General features: G+C 45.8%; 1 protein-coding gene across 2 annotated transcripts in view; it reads right to left on the reverse strand.

The window, feature by feature from the left end:
• Positions 1 to 23,391, reverse strand: part of CFI (complement factor I) — a 325,763-nt gene that overhangs the window by 90,406 nt on the left and 211,966 nt on the right. For both annotated transcript variants that reach the window (XM_069630882.1, XM_069630881.1), the window contains one exon: positions 15,974 to 16,009. In XM_069630882.1, the coding sequence (XP_069486983.1) occupies positions 15,974 to 16,009 (36 nt within the window). The remainder of the gene's footprint in view (positions 1 to 15,973; positions 16,010 to 23,391) is intronic.

Raw genomic sequence — 23,391 nt, forward strand, 5'->3', positions numbered from 1 at the left:
GAAAAGAATTTAGAATATAGAAATTTAAAGTGCCCAATCAAATTGCAGAGTAAAGGACCGCCTTGCCAAAGGCCAGATCCTGCCCATGGATGAAATCTAGGGAGTAGTGACGTACAAAAGTATGGACCGAAGCCCAAGTGGCTGCTTCACAGATGTTACGAATAGGAACACCCCTCTGCAAGGCAGTAGAGGCAGCCATACCCCTAGTAGAATGGGCCCGTAAGCCTACCGGAGGGTCCTTAGCCGCCAAGCGGTAACATTCAAAAATTGCCAAGATAATCCATCTAGACAAAGTCTGCTTAGTAACCGCTTGTCCCAAACGCCTTCCAGCGTAACCAATAAAGAGCCGATTGTCCACTCTGACCCGGGACATGCGTGAAATGTAGAAACTTAAAGCCCTCCTAGGATCGAACCTATGGAGCCTCTCCTCGTCCTTACCAGGATGCGGAGGAGGATAGAATGCCGGAAGAATGACCTTCTGGCTTAAATGAAATTCTGACACCACGTTCGGAAGAAAGGAAGGACAAACTCTAAGGACCACCCTATCCTTATGAAATACAGTGAAGGGTGGCTTAACTGAAAGTGCCTGTAACTCACTCACTCTGCGAGCGGAAGTGTCCACAACTAAAAATACAGTTTTAAGCGTTAACAGTCTCAAAGGACAAGTGTGCAAAGGCTCAAATGGAGCACCCATTAGACACTTGAGCACAAGATTCAAATCCCAACCGCGCACCTGGAAAGGTGACGGAGGGAACACATTAGTGAGCCCTTTCAGAAACTGAGAAATTAAAGGAATTTTGAAATAAGAACACTCCTCAGACGAGCGCTTAAATATGGACAGCGCCGCCAGGTAACCTTTAATGGTACCCACTTGCAGGCCCTTGTGGGCTAAAGAAAGCAAAAAAGACAGAACCACAAGAATGTCACATGAAAAAGGATCCACATTCTTAACCCTGCACCAGTCGCAGAACTTTCTCCAACGGCAACAGTGGAGGGACTTTGTTGCAGGCCGTCTGGCTGAAAGCAGCACCTCATCACGTCTTCAGGGAGGTCCCGATCCTTGTACCTCAACCTTTCAGAAGCCAAGCCTGAAGGTTGAGGGATCTGACCTGTGGATGGAGAACCTGACCCCCTCCCGTGAGAGCAGATCGTCTCGTTAGGGAAGATGACGTGGAGGGCAGATGGCCTAGTCGAGAAGGTCCGGGTACCACGTCCTCTGGGCCCATGCCGGAGCAATGAGGATCTTCCGGGAACCGAACCTCCGCAACACTTGCAGGATGACGGGGACTGGAGGAAACACGTACAGCAGTGGGAAGGACCACTCCACCACGAACGTGTCTCCTAAGGCTCCTCTTGGAGGAAATTCCCGCGAGCAGAACCTTTCACACTTCCGGTTGACACTGGAGGCGAAGAGATCCACTTGTGGGGTCCCACAGAGGGCGAAGATCTCCAGGAGAATCTCCTGAGGCAGCTCCCACTCGTGAGAGATCGCGCTCTGCTTGCTCAAAGCGTGCGTCCGTCTCGTTTTCGTCTCCGGCCAGATGAACTACCAAGATCGAAAATTCCTGCTGGATGGCCCAGATCCAGAGCTGCATCGCCTCCCTGCACAGAGGAAGTGACCCTGCCCCCCCCCCCCTTTTTGTTGAGGTAGTGCATGGCCACTGTGTTGTCCGTCAGAATCAGGACATTCTTTCCTCGCACAGTCGGAAGAAAAGCCTTCAGGGCAAGCCTGACGGCCCTCAGCTCCAACAGATTGATATGGAGTCTGGACTCTGACGGAGACCAACGACCGCTGACTGTCAACTCGTTGGCATGAGCTCCCCATCCCATGAGGGATGGGTCCGTCACGATCGTCACCTCCAGCCAGGGCAGCCACAATGGAGCCCCCCCTCGTCGGGCCACCACAGAAGGTCCTCGGCGACCGACGGCGGCACCTGAATGGGGTCCGACATCCTGCCGGAGGACTGAGACCACTGGAGCTTGAGAGCCCATTGCAGAGATCTCATCCGCAACCTGGCCTCTGGCACCAGAAGAATGCAGGATGCCGATTAGCCGAGCAACCTCAAGAACTCGAACGCTGGGAGACTCTGGGCATGTTGAAACTTGTGCACCATCTGCAGAATATGGCAAGCCCTCACCTGGGGAGAAAAACACTGCCTCAGGGACGTGTCGAGCACTGCTCTGAGGTACTGGAGTCGCTGAGTTGGCGTCAAATGGGACTTCTTTAAGTTGAGGGAGAAGCCCAGCCTGTGAAGGGAGTGGCAGGTGATGGACAGATGATCCAGGACTTGCTCGGGAGAGCGCGCCCTGATCAACCAATCGTCCAGGTAGGGGTAGACGTGAATCCCCCTTTCCTGAGATACGCTGCCACCACCACCATGAGCATGGTGAAAACCCTCGGGCGGAGGTCAATCCGAACGGCAGGACCCGAAACTGAAAGTGCGAGTCGCCAACCGCGAACCTCAGGTACTTCTTGTGCTTGGGATGGATCGGCACATGAAAATAAGCGTCCTTGAGGTCGAGAGACACCAACCAGTCCTGAAGTTGAAGGGCCTGGAGGACTTGAGAGAGAGAGTAACCATCTTGAACTTGTCCTTCCTGAGGAGTTTGTTCAAACCGTGCAAGTCCATGATGGGTCTCAATCCCCCGTCTTTCTTCGAAAATCAAAAAATAAGGGGAATACCATCCCTTGTTCCTCTCCGCTACAGGCACCAGTTCTATGGCGCCTTTCTCCAGCAAGGATTGAATTTCCTGCGCAAGGAGCGGATCCAGACTCTTCAAAGAGAGATTCCCTGGTGGATTGTCGTGAGGCCTCTGCCGGAAAGGTAGACAGTAGCCGTGGGCTATGATCTCCAGAACCCACACAACTGAAGTAATGGCACGCCATTCTACAACATGCTGCGCCAGCCTTCCCCCAACCGGTGAAGCATGGGCCTTATGACTGAGCAGAAGCGGCTGTGGCGTTGCCTGAGGGCAAAGAGACAAATGCTTGCGCGGCATTGGCACCTCGAGTACCCTGTTTTCCACCTCTGGCACTCCTACGGTTGCCCCTTTGACTCGTAGCTCCTCTCGCTTTACTAAAGGATGAGTAATAACGAAAGGAACCTCCCCTCCATTGCTGTCCCCTAGGACGAAAAGGCGGAGGTTGGCGGACTACAGCGCCCAACGACTTCGCTGCAGCTTTGGAGGTTTGCAACCTCTCAAGTCTCTCGTCAGCCTTGCTGCCAAAAAGATGTTCACCATCAAAGGGCATGTTGAGGAGCCTGGCTTGCACATCAGGAGCAAACCCCGACTTCCTCAACCACGCAAACCTGCATATTACGGTGCTCGCCGCCATGGACTGGCTGACAGTCTGCCATGTCCGAACCCGACTGAACTGCCTCACACATGGCATCCTTGCCATCCTGAATAATAGCAAGAAAACCATCCCGTTTGTCCCCTGCGGAATATGTTCAGCTGCTAAGGAAATACAGTTCCACAGAGTGTGCGTGAAATGTGACAAGGCACATACGGAGTCGGCCGCCTGAAGAGCCATACCCCCTGAAGAAAACACTTTCTTCACCCAGCCATCAAAACGCTTGTCGTCCCTGTCAGGAGGGATGGTAGGATACAACACCTGCTTAGCTGGGGCTGCCTGCACCACCAAACTCTCCGGAGTCCGGTGCGTGGTCAAGTAGCAGAGGTCACTACAGGCTGGGCGGTGTTTTCACGGCAAAGACTTGCCCACTGCCGGGAGACTCTCCGGAGCAGTCCAAGCCGCAGCCACCCTTCTTTGCAGAGCCATATGGAATGGCAGTACCGGGTCAGTGGGTGGACCTTGGTCGAGGATATCTGTCGGGTCATCCTGCACAAAATCAACTGGGGGTGCCGACCACCCCAAGTAGTCCGTGACCCTTGACATAAGGCGCCGGTACGATGACTCGTCATGGGTGCCAGGCTAAGGCATACAGAACTCCACCTCCGGAGAGGTATCCAGACCACTGGCGTCATGCAGTGACTGACGGAGGTCCTCAACCTGGCTATGACCAGAATGAATCTCATCTGGTACTGTGTCAGGAACCAACCCATCTTCAGAACCTTCTTCCACCTCGGAAATATAATCCATAGGCTGGAAAGTGGGCATTGAATAAGGGAGAAAGACATGTTTTGCCTTGGCCAGAGCCTTTCTAGGGGGGTACCCCTGTGCTACAGGGTACTTCCGACACCACAGCCTCGAAATGCATCGAGGGCGTCGACGGAATCGACGTCGAGCGTGGCATCGATGGCTTCGACACAGGCCTCGAGGCTGGAGCCCCAAGCGTGTCTCTCGACAGCTAGGCGTCGATGACTTCCTCGGAGGCGGGGCCTCGAGAGAGTCCGTCGACGACCTCGGTGCCACAGGCGTCGATGTCGTCTTCTTCAAAGACTTCACAGGTTCACACGGTCTCGAGGGCGTCGAGGACTGGGACCTGGAACGGGCATGACTAGAACGATTCCCCTTGTCCGAGCGGGACCACTCCCGCGAATCGTGCCGATCACCCGAGCCCAAAGGTGTACGAGCAGTGTCTCTAGTACGGTCACGGCCGACCCCTCTCGGAGGCGCAGACGGACCGGAGCCCTGCGATTCAAGAATCGCCAACATTTTCTTCCCGATGAAGCAAATTCCTCCAGAGAGGAATGCTTGGTGGGATAAGAAACCCGCCGACAGGCGGAGTCCTCGGATGAGGACAGAGAAGGCGACCGATGACGGCGCTTCCGGGAGTGCCTCGAAGAGGCAGAGGAGTGCCGGGACCCACTCCGGGACTGAGACCCCCTAGACTTACGACTACGATGCAGAGAGTCGCTCCTCGAATCGTCCATCGAAAGCCCAGTGGACCTCGCCTTCCGCGGCTTGGACACCTTACCGACTGACAGCTTCTTCTTACATTCCCGCAAGGCCTTGGACGTAAGCGACTGGCAGTCGACACAATCATCCGTGTCGTGGGCCTCCCAGAGGCACCAGAGGCAGGCGTCATGCGAGTCCGTCACCGACATCTTGGACCCGCATTGCCCACACTTCTTGAAGCCTGGAAGCGGGGTGGAAGAAGAGGAAGACATCCCGATAATACTTCACAAAACGAACAGGTTCGAAGAACAGAAACTCCAAAGAGTAGAGGCGTGCCAAGATCTCCGGAGCGAACACGTTCGCGGAAAAAATGGAACTGAGGCTACGGGCGTCGTGTGTCCTACTTATAACATCTGGTGACGTCGGCCGTCAGAGGAGGTCCTCGAGGACGGTGTATCGACGTCATCGACGCAGACGCCGAAAGATTTTCCGAAGTAGCACAGCTGTTGTGATTACGGTCATAGATATGGAATACGTCGGAGGACCCAATCCCCTCGAAATATCTTTATGTAATGTTTTTTGGGATGATGATATGTTCATGCCAAAATATGTTTTGAATACTCAACTGGATTCTATGTCTAGTAATGTTTAATTGTTGTCTGATAACGATTGTGGATATTCTCTTTATCCTGCTGCCATGCTGTCTATTTATATACATGTATGGATTTATTCATCATTAAAATAGTTCTTATTTTGATCCCATACACTCTTCCTTTCTGTTTACCTGTCATTGTCCCAGTCATCCGCCATTTACTGTGTGAAGGAGTTGGCACATTAGGTGGCATTTGGTGTCGGGTTGATGCCACTGGTGAAAGCCAAAACATATAGCTTTCATACATCAGTGTGAGGCATGTATCATCCTTTGATGCTCAACAAGTATGTGATTGACTTATGGTAGGGATAATTCTATTTTATTATGGTTAAAAGTATGTTTTAGTTAAATAAACCTTCCACACTCAATTTACAAAACAATTTCAATAAAATCTAAGGTACTAGTTTCCATCAAAATTCCTTAATACAGATTAATATAAATATTAAGTTAGTTATAAATTAAATACTCTGACACTCAAATTATCTAATGACAGTAAAATGTTACAAAACCTCTAACCTGTCTTTGATATTCACCCACCATTTCACCAGAGCAAGCATAAGTGAAATGTCACAACCTGCTAAGCTGCAAGACCAACATTGATCAATTTTAATCAAATTGTGTCTGAGCACAAATGTTCCCAAATATTTAATTTCTTGATCTTCTAATCCTTTATATTGTATAAATAGGCGGCGTGTGCTTTCTTGCTCTGTGCGTAATCTACGCCATCTATAAGTATGTTCATCAACAGGTATGCCTAATCTTATTCCTACAACAGACAAAGAGGGTAACGGGTACAAATGCAGTACTAAATACAATCTGCGATGATTGGGGGTGGGCAATTGGGGTATGTAGGCCTGTGGTTGTAACAAAGGAAAGGTGTTGGTAGCATATTCTGTCAGCGATATTTTTTGCCAGAGATATAACTTATATTATTGCACCAATCCCACTCTTACTTTTTGTTTGTTATTACTGCAATAAAGAAGAGTCCTGCCTCAAAAGTGCCATTTCACTTGGCGCCCCATGAAAAGCAGGAGTAAATGATTACCCCCGATAGGTATACCAGAAACCTGCCAGGTTATATGTATGGTTTGCTTAATCACATAAATGGCTTTTAGATATGAGAATGCATTCATGTTGGGTACTACACACAATGGGGTCATCCCTTCTCTGTTCAGGAGGAAAACTGTTGTGAAAGAATAAAAAGGGAATTATCTCTGGTTACTCTGGTATTCACACAAATGTAGGAAATATAATTGAATTGTATTTCTCTGGAATACTTCCCTGGAACAGAACGGGACAGTCCTTATTTTCTTAATGACAGGCATGAAAACCCTAATATTGATCAGATAGCAGTGCAATACTATTAAATCTGCAATTCACGGTTGCCTTATATCTTGTCACTAACATACTGATTCCTGCCATTCTATGATTACATATGTTTTCCTTAGAGTATCCTATTTAAAGATTAAGGTAAAGGCGCTACTCTGATTATTAGCTCCTAAAAGACAGAAGTGGCAAAGTGAGGCACCAGTTATAAGAACAAGTAACCGCTACTTATTCCAGGAAACCAGGATGTTTCCGTTCGTAGGGAGGGATGCAGCTAACACACTTGCCTGGGCACACCCTCCACCCTGTAGGCTCGCACTTTTTCCACCCAACGTGGCTCCTGGCCATGTAGCACTTAGCATACCTTGCACTTCATCTGTGGCTCACCCTCGAGCACGGACACCCAGCACCTCCCCCCACTTCCGTCTTCCTTACTGCACTTGCACGTTCGGAATACATACAAGTCATAGTAGGTCCGTCCTCGTTTTTCCCCCTATTGTATTAATTCCCATGTTCCCTCCCTATTGCCCTGTGGCTGCTTTGAAACAGAATTTACTTAAGCGCCTAGCAAGTGAACAATACATAAAATGGCCCTCATGGGCTACATGCATATGGCAGCAGACAGCAGTGGTGTCCGTTTACTGATACTATTAGACCTGCCAGCTTATTTTCCACAAATGTAGCTAATGGCAAGTTGCCTACAGTAGGTTAGATTTGTGGCATCCATTGTATGTGGGTTCTGTGTCCCAGTGATAATTTGTGATGTACCTCAAATTGCAATCCGTTACGTTCTCTATCTACGTACCCTCGTCAGTTCAGTAACATCTTTTGGTTTTACTTTTTACACTCATCATGATGCCAAACAAAACATTCCTCAACTAGACGGAAATGAGACAGCGACGTTGCATATCTTGCACGAGTGAATCTCTGGAGGTTTGGCAACTGGCTGAGACCAGACTACAGGCAATAAAAGAGAGCATTTTGGTGTTTGGTAACCAGGGTGACATTTGGACCAATGATGTTTGGGCCAAAGATTTTGGGGGTCATCGCGGGTTGGGCGGAGCCGCAAAAATGCGGTGGTAATGCTATTGCTGCCGCATTACTGCTCCGCCCAAACCAGAGTTTGGGCGAAAAGAGGGAGATTTAGTTCCAGCTTTTTGCTGGAAGTAAATCCTGGCACTTTCTGCCCATTTGCGGTACTATTACTGTGGCGCGCAGAATGTCCCATTGGGCCCAATAATAAGAATGGGGACTTACCGCCCCTGCAATTCGGGATCCGGCACTAATAGCGCCGGACCGAGTTGCAGTAATGCAATTTGCATTGGCGGTATCACAGCGGATTTACCACCTGCAGACCGCCATGGGCATGATAGACCCCATTGTCCTGTGCCACATATGTGTCATGGTAAAGTTTCTGAGCAACCGGCTTGTTGGTACATGGTACACAATTGTATCAAAATGTGTCTAGTTAATATTAGTCTCATACAAATTAACTTCTCATAAAACCATTAAACTAATGTTACAAATGCTCCTCTAAAGCAGGGGTCTGCAATTTGTAGTTCTGTAGATGTTTTGGACTACAATTCCCGTGATCACTATGCTCATTAGGGCAGATGGAAGTGGTAATCAAAAACATCTGGAGAGCCAAAGGTTGCAGACCCCTGCTCTAAATTAAAGCCCTTTATTACGCCATGTGCAGCACTGATCATTTCAATAATATAGATATTCCTTCATTAAAACCCCTTTAAAACACTACTGTGCTTTACCATGAGTTTACAGTGCATGTCATTTAATACATAATACTCCTGACATTATTTTCCCATAAAACTGTATTTCAGTTTTCCATGGTTTCAATATTAACCAGGGTCATAACAACATATTAAAGTCCTGGCACTGATCTATAATTAAGTCCGTGTTTGCAGAAAGTACAAAACGCCCCAATATGTTTGCTCTATAACCTTTTAAGAACAGACTTTATCCCAATTCCACGCCAATCTTTTCACTAGTTATTTGTTAGGAGGATTGTTTTGTTGAATTTCTTATGTTTTGTGTTTAAGTGCATACAGGACCTGCCACCCAAATATTTGCAACATAAAATTCAGTGCCAAGGGAAACGAGGTCGTCAATTTAAGGACGGATCTTCCAAGTCTGGAAAAAGTGCCGTGTTGCTGGTTCTGAAAACAGCTGAGAAATTAAGGACAGACTGAAATGACCATAAACCGAACAATTGTTTCTATACGCCCGATGCAACTTCTTTTTAATTCTGATTAATTCTAGTTATGAATTTGTGAAAATAATGAACAAAAAGGTTTTACATGTGCAAATACTTCCAACCTCTTCTTACATTATACGAATTATATCTGTTTAAAAAATATCTACATTTTTCTAAAACTATGGCAAAATACAGTGTGGTACATGTTGAGAATGTCTATTTATTTGCAGAAGTCCTGTAGGTGATGCAGCCCCTGTTTACAGAATGATAATATTTATTTGCGCTGTGGTAAAACCTACCTCTTAAGCTGAGTTCCTTCCGTGATGCCCTTTGCTTTATATGCTTTGACCCCGTGATCCCAGAGGGTAAACAGGGACGGTTTCATTTTTGAAATGAGCATGAAACTGTCACCAGAATACGCACCTTTATATCTGATAGCAATTGTGAACATAATTTACTTGCTGCACCAGGAGTAACATACTCCAATGTAGCTTCCGCTCTCTTGCTCTCTCTATCTCTGAGGGAAAGAGTCATTATATATAGGCCTCCACAACTACCTTTCACATGGACTCCAGAGCGCTCAAAATGCTCATATTTCATGTTCCTAAACTTTTCCCCACTTCTAATCTCGGGAACGATCTTTGCATTGGCTCTCGGTCAGTCATGGTATCAATTTTAAGATGCCCTGTTTAGCATTTAAGTGCATCCACAGTTCAGCACCACAGTATTTAAAAGATAAAATTCACTTATACCAACCATCCCGCCCTGTTTGATCAAACCTGATGCATCTTTTAACTATCCCCCCCCTCTCGTTCCACCACTAGGGGGATCAATGCTTTCCGTTGCTGGACCTCAACTTTGTAACACTCTCCCAATCCAGCTTCGCCCTATGACCTCCTTACTAGCCTTTGGGAGAAATAAAACATATTTTCTCTTAATTTCAACTGTGTAACTTCGTGTCATTTAATCCCTCTGCAATTTCTCTGTCAATATCAGCTTCGCCCAGATGCAATATATGTTGCTCCGTACCCTTCTTGGGTTTTGCCCTATACAAATAATTCAAATCAAATCGAAAGTGTCACATTGTCAGGTGTGCACTCTCTTTTCTATCTCTGTGTCAGTGTGGTACAGTGATCCCTCAGTGACCCTGTCGGTGCAGTATGTTTTTCTTTCTCTGTATCAAAGTGATCTCTCTTTTGCTCTCTTACTCCCTCTCCTTTTGTTGGTGTGGTCTTGCAGCCTTTATTCTCTCTATCTCTGTGTCATGTCAGCGCAGTTTGGTACAAATGTGATTTCTTTGTCACTATTGTTTGAATTTCTCTCTTCTCTCTCCCTACCCCCTCCATCTAGCAGTGTTCACATCGACGGTCTATCCAAATCTCTCTCTATCTCTATATATATCTCTTTCTCTCTGTCTCCCTCTCTCTCTTTCACCCTCTCACAATCTCTATCTCACTCTGTCTCTCTTGCCCTCTATCTTACTCTCTACTTCTGTTTCTTTGTTTTTCTTCCACTCTCTTTATCTCTGCCTCAGTGCATACCTGTTTCTCACTTCCTCTGTCCCTCTTTCTCCATCTATCTCTCACGCCACCCTTCTGTCACTCTCTGTATGTCTCTTAACTAAACATTACCTTGGTGCCCACAGACAAAAAACAGATCATAGGTTTTAATCTCAGTGTGAGCCTTTCCAGGAAGGGAGGACATTTTGAGAGACATTATGGTTTGTATTTTAAGCAAAGGAAAGTTATTGAAAAGGAATTTGTTGTATTGTGTTAACCTTGTAAAGCGTCTCCTTTTCAAATGTTTTAATGTTAATTCCTAATGATCATTTCCAGTATATATTGCAGTCATAATCAGTAATTTACATTGGTGTTACTGTGCAAAGCACATCATGAAGAGCTATAAGAAGCATGCAAATGATTTCCTATTGTACTCTTTCGAAATACCTCTATGAGGAATGGGGAGCGGCCACATAGGACCAATAGGAGTTCCTGGCTGCCGCGCATAAAATGAAAGTGCATTCTGGGAATATAATTATGACCACAGATCTTTATATTTGACAAATATGTCTGTAACAAAAGAATTGTATGTGTGTGCCTAGTACAGATTGGGTTTGGTGCTCATTTATTTTTTCACAACACTAACATTAAAGCGTTGTAACTTTGAACCATATATGCTCATCAAACCGCCTCAGAGTTTAGATCCCAAGATAGAATGGCTGCAATATCTGTCAATCCATTGGGATCCAATAACCATTCTATTTCTCGTTCTGACCTATTGTTTCACTCTCGGTGCAAAATCTTATTAGAGGAGTGGATAAGAGGGCACGACTGGTCTGCAGAGATATCGTTAGAGAATTACAGAACTGCCAGTAAATCGTTTGGTTTTTAAATCTAATTCTTCCAAAACAGTGCTATACAATGTACCATTTTGATACATTAGTTTCAAAAGTGTTTATTGTGAGCAACCTTGCCAAACACTTCATTGAGTGGAGGTGATTGGAAGGGGGTATTGGGTGTTCTGCCTTTATTTGCTCCCATTCATTGTGAGTAATCGCTTTACTTTAATATATTTGTATAGCGCACCAAGTGACCGGGAGACATACGGGCGCAGAACAAACAGAAAAAGAAGACAATAACACAATGTATAAAAAGGTCACAACTGAGGGGCACCTCAGGCAGATAAAGGCAACATCAACTGATTTTAGACACACTATCTAAAGAGCAAGGTTTTTAGCTTTGTTTTAAATATTTCAGTAGATTTAAGTTCCCTGAGATCAGGAGGTAACCTGTTCCAAGCTTCTGGGGCTGCTGCAAAGAAGGCTGCCTTTTCTATCAGTGTGAGTTTACACCTGGGCACTTTCAGTAAGTTCAGACTGTTAGATCTGAGATCTCGACTGGATAGATTACTCTTCAGTACTTCAGCTAGATACACCGGATTTTTGTCAATGTCACACATTTGTGGGTGATCATGATCAGCTGATATTCAACTCTGGCCTCAATAGGGAGCCAATGTAGGCCTCTTTTTGAATCAGATACATAGGGGGTCATTACGCGGAAGGAGGTAACCATGCCGCTACTTCCGGCATGGCTTCCTCCATTCTTTGGTACCGGGTCCGGGTTCCCCGAATAAGGAATTACCGGGTCATTCCGACCTTGGAGGGCCCGGTATTTCCCCATTCAGGGAACCCGGACCCGGTACATCCCCGTTCGAGCCCCCATAGGGCTCAATGGGAATGGGGAGCATGCTAACAGCGGGCCTGTTAATAACGGGCCCGTTGTTAGCATGCTGGCGCGCTCGAGGGACCTGCTACTGTGCCTCTGGTTTTACCAGACATCCTTACCGGGTCCCGCAAGCAGACCTCGTAATGAGGCGGTAGCAGTTTAACAGGGCTGGCAGATTTACTGGCCCTGTTAAACCCTTACCGCCAGGATCGTAATGACCCCTCATGGTCTCTATTTTGAGGCCTTAAGTAATCCTAACAGCACTGTTTTGTATTAGTTGAAGCCTGGCGCAAATCGTTCTTACAAATCCCTACCAACAGACTGCTGCAGTGATCTATTTTAGCGCAAATAATGGCTGTAGCAAATGTCTCGCAGTTTGCTGTCGAAATGTAGGGTTGTAGCTGTGACAGCAATTTTATATAGTAGGCTGATGAGGAGACCAGATTATTTACTTGGGCTCGCATGTTTAAGTTCTTATCTATAAATATCCCCAGTGTTTTAACTTTCTTTTGTGTGGAGATCGTGCACTCTGCTACCTTGAAATGCAAATATTCTTCTCTGAGCTTAATTATTTTTTCTCTGTTCCTACAACCATCGGCTCGGTTTTCTCATTGTATTAATTGATATATTTCATTCACCTTTTTGGTGTCCTGCTCATGCCTGCCAGGAATAACACATTACGGGTCATTACGAGGTTGGAGGTAGCCATGGCGCTATTAGCGCCATGACGACCCCCTTACCGCATACCAGGTCCGGGTTCCCTGAATGGGGAATTACCGGGCCATTTCAACCTTGAAGGACCCGGTATTTCCCCATTCAGGGAACCCATCCCCATCCCCATTTGAGCCCCCATGGGGCTCAATGGGAATGGGGACCATGCTAACAACGGGCCTGCTGTTAGCATGCCGGTCCTTTAGCGGCTCCCAATAAGGGCGCCTGGTAAAACCAGCCGCACTTAGCGGGACCCACTAAAGGACCTCGTAATGCGGCGGTAAAGGGTTAACAGCACCAGCACCTTTACCGGCACGCCTTTAACCCCTTACCACCAACCTTGTAATGACCGCCCATTGTGTGTCGTCTGCGTAGTTCCAAAACCAGACGCCCTTCTCCTCCAAAAGGTCAAAGAGGGGTACCGCAAAAATATTAGAGTGAGGGGGAGAGGCACATCCCCTGTGGCACACCAAACACCAATGGTGCCGGTGCAGCCTCTGAATTCTCGCTATGCGCCCTAATCAGTCTATTATTCAGAAAGGATTGAATCCACAATGCAGCCTTATCCGAGAAAGAACCTACTCCCGTCAACCTGGTGACCAATAAAGAATGGTCTACCAGGTCGAAAGCTGCAGCTAGGTCAAGCAACATGAGTAGTGCAGCCTGCCCATTATCCATAACCTGCAACAGCCTAGATTTTAAACCAATAAGGCTTTTTCAGTGCCATGACCTTGCCTGAAGCCAGCCTGCCATTTGTTTAAAATATCATGTGTGTTCAAATGTTCTAAAATTTGGACATACGCGACGCAATCTAACATTTTCAATGAAAATGGTGTGTCACTAATGGGCCTATAACATGTTGGCACCAATGGGTCCAAGCCTGTTTTTTTTAGCAAAGGAGTGCATTCCAGGCATTCTTGAGATTATCCGGAACATGGCTCTCCTTAAAGGACGCATTTACAAATCTGGACAGAATTCCAATCAATGCCGGAGTGCATGTTTTAATGGTAATGACTGGGCATACATCCCCTTTGCATTTAGAGGGTTTGAGCTAATCAATAATAGCTTCCAACTCAACTTCAGATACCGTCTAAAATTACATTAGTGTTCTGTGGTTTTCAGCAATTTAACAGTAGAAGGGGCAGCTACTTGATCCACCTGCTTTCTATTAACCTCGATGTTCAATTAAATTTGCTCAAGTTTCTTCAACATGGCCTCATGTGATATCTTTTTTTAGGACCATCCTTCGTTCCCGGACAACTCTTTTAAGACCTTAAATAACTCTTACACCATGGGTTGTCCAACTCTAGGCCTGGAGGGCCAGAGTCCTGACAGGTTTTCAAAATATCCCCCATTAATATTCATGAGGAAAAATGTGAATACATTTAGAATCATTTTATGCACATATTTCTGATGAGTATTGAGGGTATCCTGAAAGTAAGGCATGAATCCGGCCATCGAGGCCTGGTGTTGGAAAAACCTGCTTGATCTACAGGGGCCATTTAAGCCAGAACAGCAGGGTTAGTGTAATAAGGCAATTACTGACGGCTGCCTCGGGTGCAAACAGCGAATGTATACTAACGGACACCATATTGGCTGTAAAAATATAAAATCTGGCCCAATCTAAAGGGGGGGAAGAGGGTAACCGAAATTGAAAGTTGCCTTGAGGACAGCATAATTCCTTGCACTGACCCGGCAATGATTAGTGTTGTAAGCATGAATAGCGATACTTTGAAACAGCACACAATGGGTTACTCAAAACGACGTCATGTGGAATGAGTTCGACTGACTTTACCTGTGGTATTTGTCAAGTGACTGGTACCGTTATTTTATGGTTTCCTATTTGTGGCACTCTTATTTTGCGAAAAAGCACCTCTACATCAATACCAAATGCTGGGTGAAAGGAACTGGTCCCTCTGTGTTTGCCATTAGTGCTATGGTGGAGCCAGCAGCAGCTGACATGTGAGAGGGCACTCTCAGAACTGTGCAAAGAAACGAGCAGCACGAGATCAAGTTTGTATTCATGGTTAAGCAGGGGGTCTAGTAGAAGTGCTTAATTTACTTTTTGCACGTGCACTCTTTTGCAAATACTGCTTACATTTCTGCATGAGTGATTGGTGGGATACAAACATGGCACCGCAATAAAATAATGTGTTTACATCTCTGCACATGAGACATAAAAAATGGTGGGCGCCGGGCAGGAATGCCTGGTGGCTAACGTGCACCCATTTGTTAGAGGTGGGTTTTGGTGTGCGACGGTGTAGCTTTTTCCCCTCTGCATGACTGTACTTCATTGTCTATTTTTCAGCGTGCCAGCATTTCGATGCCTCACAACAGTGCTACGTTTGAGATTACAAAGATCTAAACATGTGATTCTACGTAATATCCAGAACATGCCACGATTTTGCTCATTCAAGTTTGTTTAGGAGTTTTCATTCACAGTTTGTTAAATTAAATAGGAGTTCAATAATTGCAAGTCTACGGCCCTCATTACGAGTCTACCAGCAGACTCGCCTTATCATTTCTGACATCCGAAATCCCGGTGTTACCGGGATATTATGGGAGGAACGGTAAGTTCCATCGGAATGGGAACACTGAGGCACCGTTACTAATGGTGCTGGTGCTTCAGTGAAAAATCTGCCAGTAGAGGCCAGAACTACCGGCAGGTCAGGCCTGACGGTTGTTCACAGCCCCTACCGCAGGCTTGTAGTTTGCCGGTTTGGAAAAGGTGTTGGTAACTGCTGTTATCAGCACTTTTTTTCCGGAGCTGCAAACTTGTAACAAGGCCCTATATCCCTTGTAAGAGAGTGTTGCGTTTTGACTGAGTCTACAACTGGACATTTATAATGAGGTTGCGTAATTTAGGATATGTCACAAAACAAACAGATTACATTTATAGAGGCCATATTTCAGGGTGGCAAATGCAGTGAACCAATAACGGTGCATTTCAAAGTTTGTAAATCGATTTAGACGTATACTCTGAGTTTTTGCAAAGACTACTGCATTTTTTGCCAAAATCGAAATGGAAGCTCTTGGAATATTACCATCATCCATGTCAAGCGTTTCAGATGCTGTCGGTTCTGCGAAAAAAAGGAGTATTCAAATTAAATAAAATACTTTTGCTGACAATACAAAAAGATATTTTAAAAAAAACATTGCAAATGTTTCCATGTTGGTTTTTGGGCTACCGCCACACCATACCATTGCAGGAACTTCCCTTCACATCTCCCAGATAGTCAAACTCCTTTCATTTGTTGGATGAGTAATGTTCAAAATGGATGCAGCAAACGGCAGGCTTACCCTCATTAAAAAGGGGAGTCCATGATGCCCAACGGGTGAGGATAGCACCCGTGAACGGCAATCACTGATTTGCCCATAGTACCCACTCTCATCAGGTCAACCAATGCCGGCATGTTTTCTTTTTTTTCTTGTTACTATTTACAGATTTTACAATTGATCACATAAAGAAAACCAAACAAAGCATATACAATACAACGTAACACTAGGAATAAAAACCAACCGGCAATAACAGATTATCCAACCATCCTAAGTAGCATCCCTCAAAGCAGCAAGAAAAGGGTCTTACATAAAAGACATAATGAAAGCCCTATCTAAACCGATCATCCTGGAACATAAATACAACCAAACACATAAAACAAGAGAAACCCCCCCCCCCCTAGTCCAAATATTGCACAACACCAATATGAATCTTGACACCAATACCCCCTCTGTCCTCATTCTCCTCGACATATCCTCTGCCTTTGACACTGTTAACCACAACATCCTGATTGCGCGTTCTGTGATACCCTGGGAATCACAACCCCTGGTGCTGGCGTGGTTATCCTTTCTCTCTGACCGTGCATCCCTTGTGGAACTCGGAGCCTTTTTCTCGACTATAACCCTCTCACACTGTGGAGTTCCCCAGGGTTCTAAACTATCCCCCTGGTTCTTTAACGTCTATATGGCTGCTTTGGCACAGATGATTGCCACTTTCACCTCTAACTTCTAGTGTTACACGGATGACAACCAACTATCTTTCAGGCTCCCCTGAGCCACCCCCTCCTCTTTGCTCATATCTGACTGTCCGCTGTTCAGTCATGGTGTGCTGCAAACAACCTCTGCCTCAACACCAGTAAGACTGAGATTGTTCTCATAGGGACCCCCCGCTCCTGCTTTCCCACTCTGGCCTACCTCCCTTGGCCCTGCACCCGCACCCTCCTGCAAGGCAAGAATCCTCTGGGTCATTTTTGACTCCACTCTCTCCTTCTCCTCTCACATTTCGGACATCTCTAAAAAAAATCGATCTGCCAGCTACACCTCCTCAGAGGTACTCTACCATTTCTCACTTTCCCTCAGTGGCTCGCTGTCTCCAGAGCCCTGGTTCTCTCTAGGGTGGACTACTGCAACAGCCTCTTCCTCCTGTGTGTGATCCCCAAAACGTCAGAGAGAAATAAGTGAGAACAAGGAGATCAGGAAGGAGAAGGAATGAGAATGGCAGAGAAGAGATAAGGTGAAAAGGTAAGGACAAAAAACAGTAGTGAGAGGAGATGAGAGAGTGCAGCGAGACAGTGTACAGACTGTGCTATAGATGCTGCACTGGCTTCCAGTAGCACAGCATATTCAATTTAAGGCACTTTGCCTTCGTCATCAGGCTTTCTATGGACTCGAACGGAATACCTCTAGGTGAAATTCTGTCCATATGTCCCCGGGCAAGCTTTACGCTCGGCTAATGCTCTTCTTGTCCCCACCCCAGTTCAAACTTAGCTGGGTGGGTGGACGTTCCTTTTCGATCGCAGCAGCAACTCCGTGGAACTCCCTGCCATGCACTCGCCATGCTATCTCCACTCACCTGTGTTTTCGTCATGCGCTGAAAACCTATTTCTTCTAGGCCACTTTCTTTCTCTTCTTCAGGACCAGCGCCAAGGTGCCTTTGGTGTATGCCGCGCTTAACAAGTTATATTAACATAACATAAAATGAGGAATGGAAGAGACAGAAGGGAATAGAAAGAGAAACCAGACGAGAGAAAAAAAGACGAGACAGCAGAAAGAAGTTAAAGAGACACAGTTTGATGGTGGGAGAGAGAGAAAGAGGGAAAGCGATCTAAGAGGCACGAGAGAATGAGAAAAATATTAATAAGAGGATGAGGAGATGGGGAGCATAGGGGATAGAAGTTTGAGACCAAATGATAGGTAGACAGATTGGGAGGTAGTTGGGAGAGAGGCACAACATGGCCGAGTAACAAGGAAGGGGATGGAATATATAGAATAGTAGGGGCACTGAAGTAAGAGAAGGTGGGAGAACACAAAAAGAAAGAGTGAAGGAGGGAGTTAGAACAGTGAGGATCACAGGGGAAGACAATGCAGCAGGGACTATAATTAATCCAACACTAAAAGGACAGATATGATTTTAGGCGCTTATGAATGCGCCAAGCTCGGCAAACTCAATACGTACGGACCAGAGTTTCGATATTCTGAGGGTAGCAACTATGCTGCCTCTTACCTTTCCACAGTGAATCAGCCTTTGGCAGGAGATTCCTGTCCACAATCCTTCCACCACATAAGCATATTTCTTAACTCTCCCTCATTTGGATGGGTTCTTCCTCCTTGCAAATAATTGTTATCCTCCCAACAAACCACGTTCCAATTATTGATGTGACAAGGCCGGTGCCAAGGATTTGTCAGGAGGAGAGTTCAACCCCTAAAACCCTTCCAAGGTGCCTGAGGGTGGTCAGGACCCCTCTTAGCCCCTTATTACCAGAAAACACTGGCAGTGGTGTTGCAGCAGGCCCCTCACAACCAGAAGGACAGAGGCCGGAGCCGCAGCAGGAAGGCTGAGAGAGACACCTGGTGTGGTAGCTAGTGATATGCCAGCAGGACGCGGCCGCTCCATTAGGGAGGCGGGCTCCGGAGCAAGAGAGCAGCAGCGCAGCCAGCACCAGGATGAGCGGTGCAGTGGTGAAGCTGGTACAGCAACCTGGAGCAACACGGAGCTCCAACACACAGCATCTGCTGGAGCCCACGCTTTAGAAGTACACAAGCCACCAAATCACCAGGGACTTGTTCCCTGTGGGCCAGTGCATCATCCATGCGCAAAACACAGAAGCCCATGTAAGTAAAGGGGCAGGGTTTACAAGCCCGTATAAGCTCTTGCGCTGTAACACTTGACAAATCCAGTGAGGGTGAAGGTTGTTTAAGGGATAGCCTGAATGAAGTTGTGTGGGTTGTAGCTGAGCGAGGACAGGAGGTGGAGGAGGACGTCTGAGAGACCAGAGGAGGGGAGCGTGGAGGTTACTGGAGAGAAGGATCTGTGGAGTGTTTGTCCATGGGAGTGAGGAGTGAGTGTAGTAGAAGTAGAGGAGTAGGAGGAGGTAGAAGTCGTTGTTACTGGAGGATGGGGTAGCAGTAGAGGGAGTAGTGGTGTGGTAGTGGGTGTTGTGAAGTAGCGAAGTGGTAGTGGGAGGGAGAGGTAGTCATAGTAGTAAGAAGTAGTGGTTGCAGGCGGCCATTAAGTGTGGCAGTAGGGAGAGGTGAAGCAATAATAGTAGAGAAGCAGTAGTAGCAGCGTAGAGGTAGTGAAGTAGAAGTGGTGACAATACCAGAGGAGGAGTAGTAGCTGCAAAAAGTAGGGGTGGAGTAGGAGTAGTAGCAGAAGAGGAGAGGTAGTCGGAGTAGCAGAGAGATAGTGGTGACGAGGAGGTGGCGTAATAAGATAGGGAGGGAGGAATGGTACATTCGAGGTAGTAGGAGGTATTGATAGTAGTAGTTTATAGTGAAAAGACCAAAAAAAAAATCGAAAAAAAAGGTTGAACCAAAAAATCTAAAAAAAAAAAAATCAATTTTTTTTTCAATGTTTTTTTTTTCGAAATGGGGGGGTTCCCTACCCGGGGGGTTCCCTCCCCCAACCCCCCTTTTTCATTTTTTATTTTACCCCTTTTTTTTACTTACCTGACCCCAAAAATACATATAAATAAATAAATAAAAAATTAGATTTTTTTTTTCGAGTTTTGTTTTCGATATTTTTGTCATTCGATATTTTTTTTTCGGCTTTTTGACTGACCACCGATAGTAGTAGTATCTGGAGGATTTGAGACGGAGAAGGAGAGGTAGCAACAAAGGGTGGAAATAGGAAGGTCGAGTGTAACATCAGAGGGATAGAAGAGTGGTTGGCAGGAGAACATTGTGGACCCAATGTAGGAGGGGCGCAGGTGTGCGAGTGTCGTGCAGTTGGACCCCAGTGGAAGGAGGCATTCCTAACTCCCTTAGAGCACTAATCGGGCCTACGAGAGGGAAAATTAAAAAAGCCCTAGGGAGTCAGTTAGCAATTGAATAAGGGTTCATACCATTTACATGTAGCAAGAAACCGACAGATAGGTGTCACCTGGCAATGACACTAACATCCCCATTACGGATGCCTGGGCTCGGGAGGGGGAGAAAGCCAGTGGGAAATAGTAAGAGAGGGACGGCCCTAACTCCAACTATCCGAACGATCCTGGTACACCCAAACGATATCCAACACACATCTACAGCCATTCAATCGGCATTAAGAAAATAAAGCGCTTTGCACTGACAAGCCAGAGTCAGAGTTGCTATTTGTGGCGGACCCCATCACATTGACTTCAATGGGATCTTCTTCACAAACGCCCAGCTTCACCCCCCTGAGAGCCTGCAGAGACATGTATGCGAGTGGTTGCAGGTGGCTTCTTAACATGCTGCCTGTCCAAACTACCTCCTGAGACTAAGGCCCTTATTCACAGAATGTTTTCTAATGGGGTTTTGCCATTATAAAATGCTTGTGTGAATTAGGCCATAAGTGCAGGGTGTCTCTGAGAACGCAGCATGTAGTGGTGTATTTAGGCTTTCTGCTGCCCTAAGCCCAAAAAAGTGCATGCACCCCCCAACTTTACTCCATCTCTGCTAGACTGCAACTTCACCAGATTCCGCCCCTTCAACATACTCTGTCCGCATTGTCCAAACTATGCCCCTTCACCCCCATTTTGTGCCCCATTTCAGCTCCAAAACATTATAAGGACGTTTTGAAAGGTTGCAGGGATTAGAAAGGTATTGCTTCCTCTGTATTAATTTAAGCCTGTCATCTTCTATGTTATGTTTGTTGAAAGAGTGTTTTCATATCTTTGCTGCCCAAGATTTGGAGAAGGCAGTGTGTTCTACAGTTTTGTGCACTAGCGGTAATTGTTACGGCTAATTGTCTACTTTCGGTTAAGTCTGTCAAACAATCTTTTAGAGGAAGTGATAAGAGCATACGCTGTCTGCCAACTGGACACAAGTGAGAGAAGGTTGGAATGAGGAATTTTGGTTTTGATGCTAATATCTGGCTTCTCTCACAAATTGCCTGCTGTTATTCTATGAGAAGCACCATAACTAATTTTCTACATTCAGTCTTTTTAAATGGTAAAGTTTACATATGAAATATATGCAAGTGGTACAGGCACATCTTATTAAAATGTTGAATAAAAAGAGCTCAACCTCATTCTCATGGTTTCAGCTCTGGTGGTAGATGGAAGTAAGACAAGTTACCTGCTGCAGCAGATGTACCTCTAATCCTTTGGGCTGGAACACCATTAAAATATGGCAAAATCACAAGTGAAACTTGTAAACTCTACCTGAGCAGAAACACATCAGTAGAGTAAAGATGGTTGGAGAAGGTACTTGGAATCTTTGGCAGCGCATTCCCACGGTGGAGTAATGGATAAGGGTGACCCTGAACATGCAAGTGTGGGAAGCAACAGCATTCCTCGTAGCTGCAGAATGCAGGCACCTTTTATAACAAATGAAGTGGTACAAACTGTTTACATCATTGCTTTTTGTGCATCGGGCGTTCCAGCACAATATTACCTTTGTGCGTGTGGGTCAGGCTATGGGTCTTCCCAGCTTGCGTTTAAGGTCATTTAAAATGTTTCTTAACTCCGTAGAGTTGGTTGGACTGTACAATACATAGGAACATTTTGGTATTTGTGGGTATAGATATAGATGTCCTGCTTTGAAGTAAGGTTTCACAGTAAAAATCCTACCTTGTTTTTTTAAATATTAATGCAAAGATTACTTATAAGCATCACAGTTATGCATTGTGTGACATACTTTGCAGTTTGTTCTTCTGGTAATACTGAGCGTACAGGAGCATGTCATCAAAGACACATGATGAACCCAGCAGGGATGCCGTTTGCCTGCTTCGCACTGGGCAGCTTCCGTAAAGATGGCTGAATGCATATCTTACGGGACACCTTTACAGCTGTGAAACAGTGTGTACCTTTGGCAAACAGTTTTGTGCTCCCCGTCTATGGCTTTGGGTATCCTTTTACAGGTTTCTTGATGCACTTGCACATTTCGATTTACTCTTCACCATTTTAACTTCTCTAGGATCTATTTCATGCTTGCACCTTTCGGGCGGCCACAGACCTCTGAAATGTGGGGCCGGGAGGGGGAAATTAGTGCTTGCTTCTGAACATCACTTTAGTGCCACCTGTGGGAACTCTGTGCTTGACTTAAGCCCAGGCATGCGTTTGATAATGTGAAATTATTCATCATTTTTAACATTTACTTTTCTGAAGGGAAAACCCTCATTTTTGCAATGGTTTAAAAAATGCATGTCTTGTATTTGAATATTAAATTGATTGCTTAACACACAGTGTATGTGTTTATTGATTAGTAAGAACTCCAAAGATACCGTGAAGTGGCACCAATAAAACCAATGAGGCTGTGGTTGTTTTGCATATTAAAGGGTAAGTCAGACCAAAGAGCTTTATATATATATATATATAGTTGTAGGACTGAATCACCAAATACCTGAAGCACGCTGGGGTTGGTACGGGATGACTTTTATTTATTTTTTTAAGAAAATTCACCCCAACAATAAAGCTTTGGCAAATATGAAGCATATTTGCAAGTTTGGCTATCAAAAACGTTAGCTGTCAGAGTGGAGTGATTAACAGCTCAAAAATACTTGCAGTGAAGTGGATCACCCAGACTCGGAGAAACAAAATTGTCTTTCTATTTAAAAAATGGTAACCAGTAAATTGAAAATAAACTGCAATAAAATGCAGCTCCTCTGGCAATCTGCCAGCCTGGGCCTCGTCGGCTTTGCTGTAAATACGTCTATGACAGCATGCTTCACTCTCCCCGCACAAACCCACCCACATGACCACGAGTTTGTTGTTGGGGGGGGACTTCAAAAATGTTTCTTTAAGGAGGCAATCAGCATAAAAAACGTGCCTCCCGTGAACATTGTTTCAGTGTGAGAGCTTAGAAACACAACCTCTAGCATAAGAACGTGGGAACATGAGCTTAAAAAGAAACTCCTAACACATGCAATAGACATCAAGTGAAACTTCGGCACTGTGGGAGATAATCCCCTGCTTTGAATAACACAACATTAACCAACGTAAGGCAGATTGATCTGCGCAACATGGCTTGCCCAAGAAGGTGTGCTTGATGTGTCTTCTCGTTC

Source organism: Ambystoma mexicanum, chromosome 6q, assembly GCF_040938575.1.
Source record: "Ambystoma mexicanum isolate Mex_15411 chromosome 6q, UKY_AmexF1_1, whole genome shotgun sequence".
NCBI lineage: Eukaryota > Metazoa > Chordata > Amphibia > Caudata > Ambystomatidae > Ambystoma > Ambystoma mexicanum.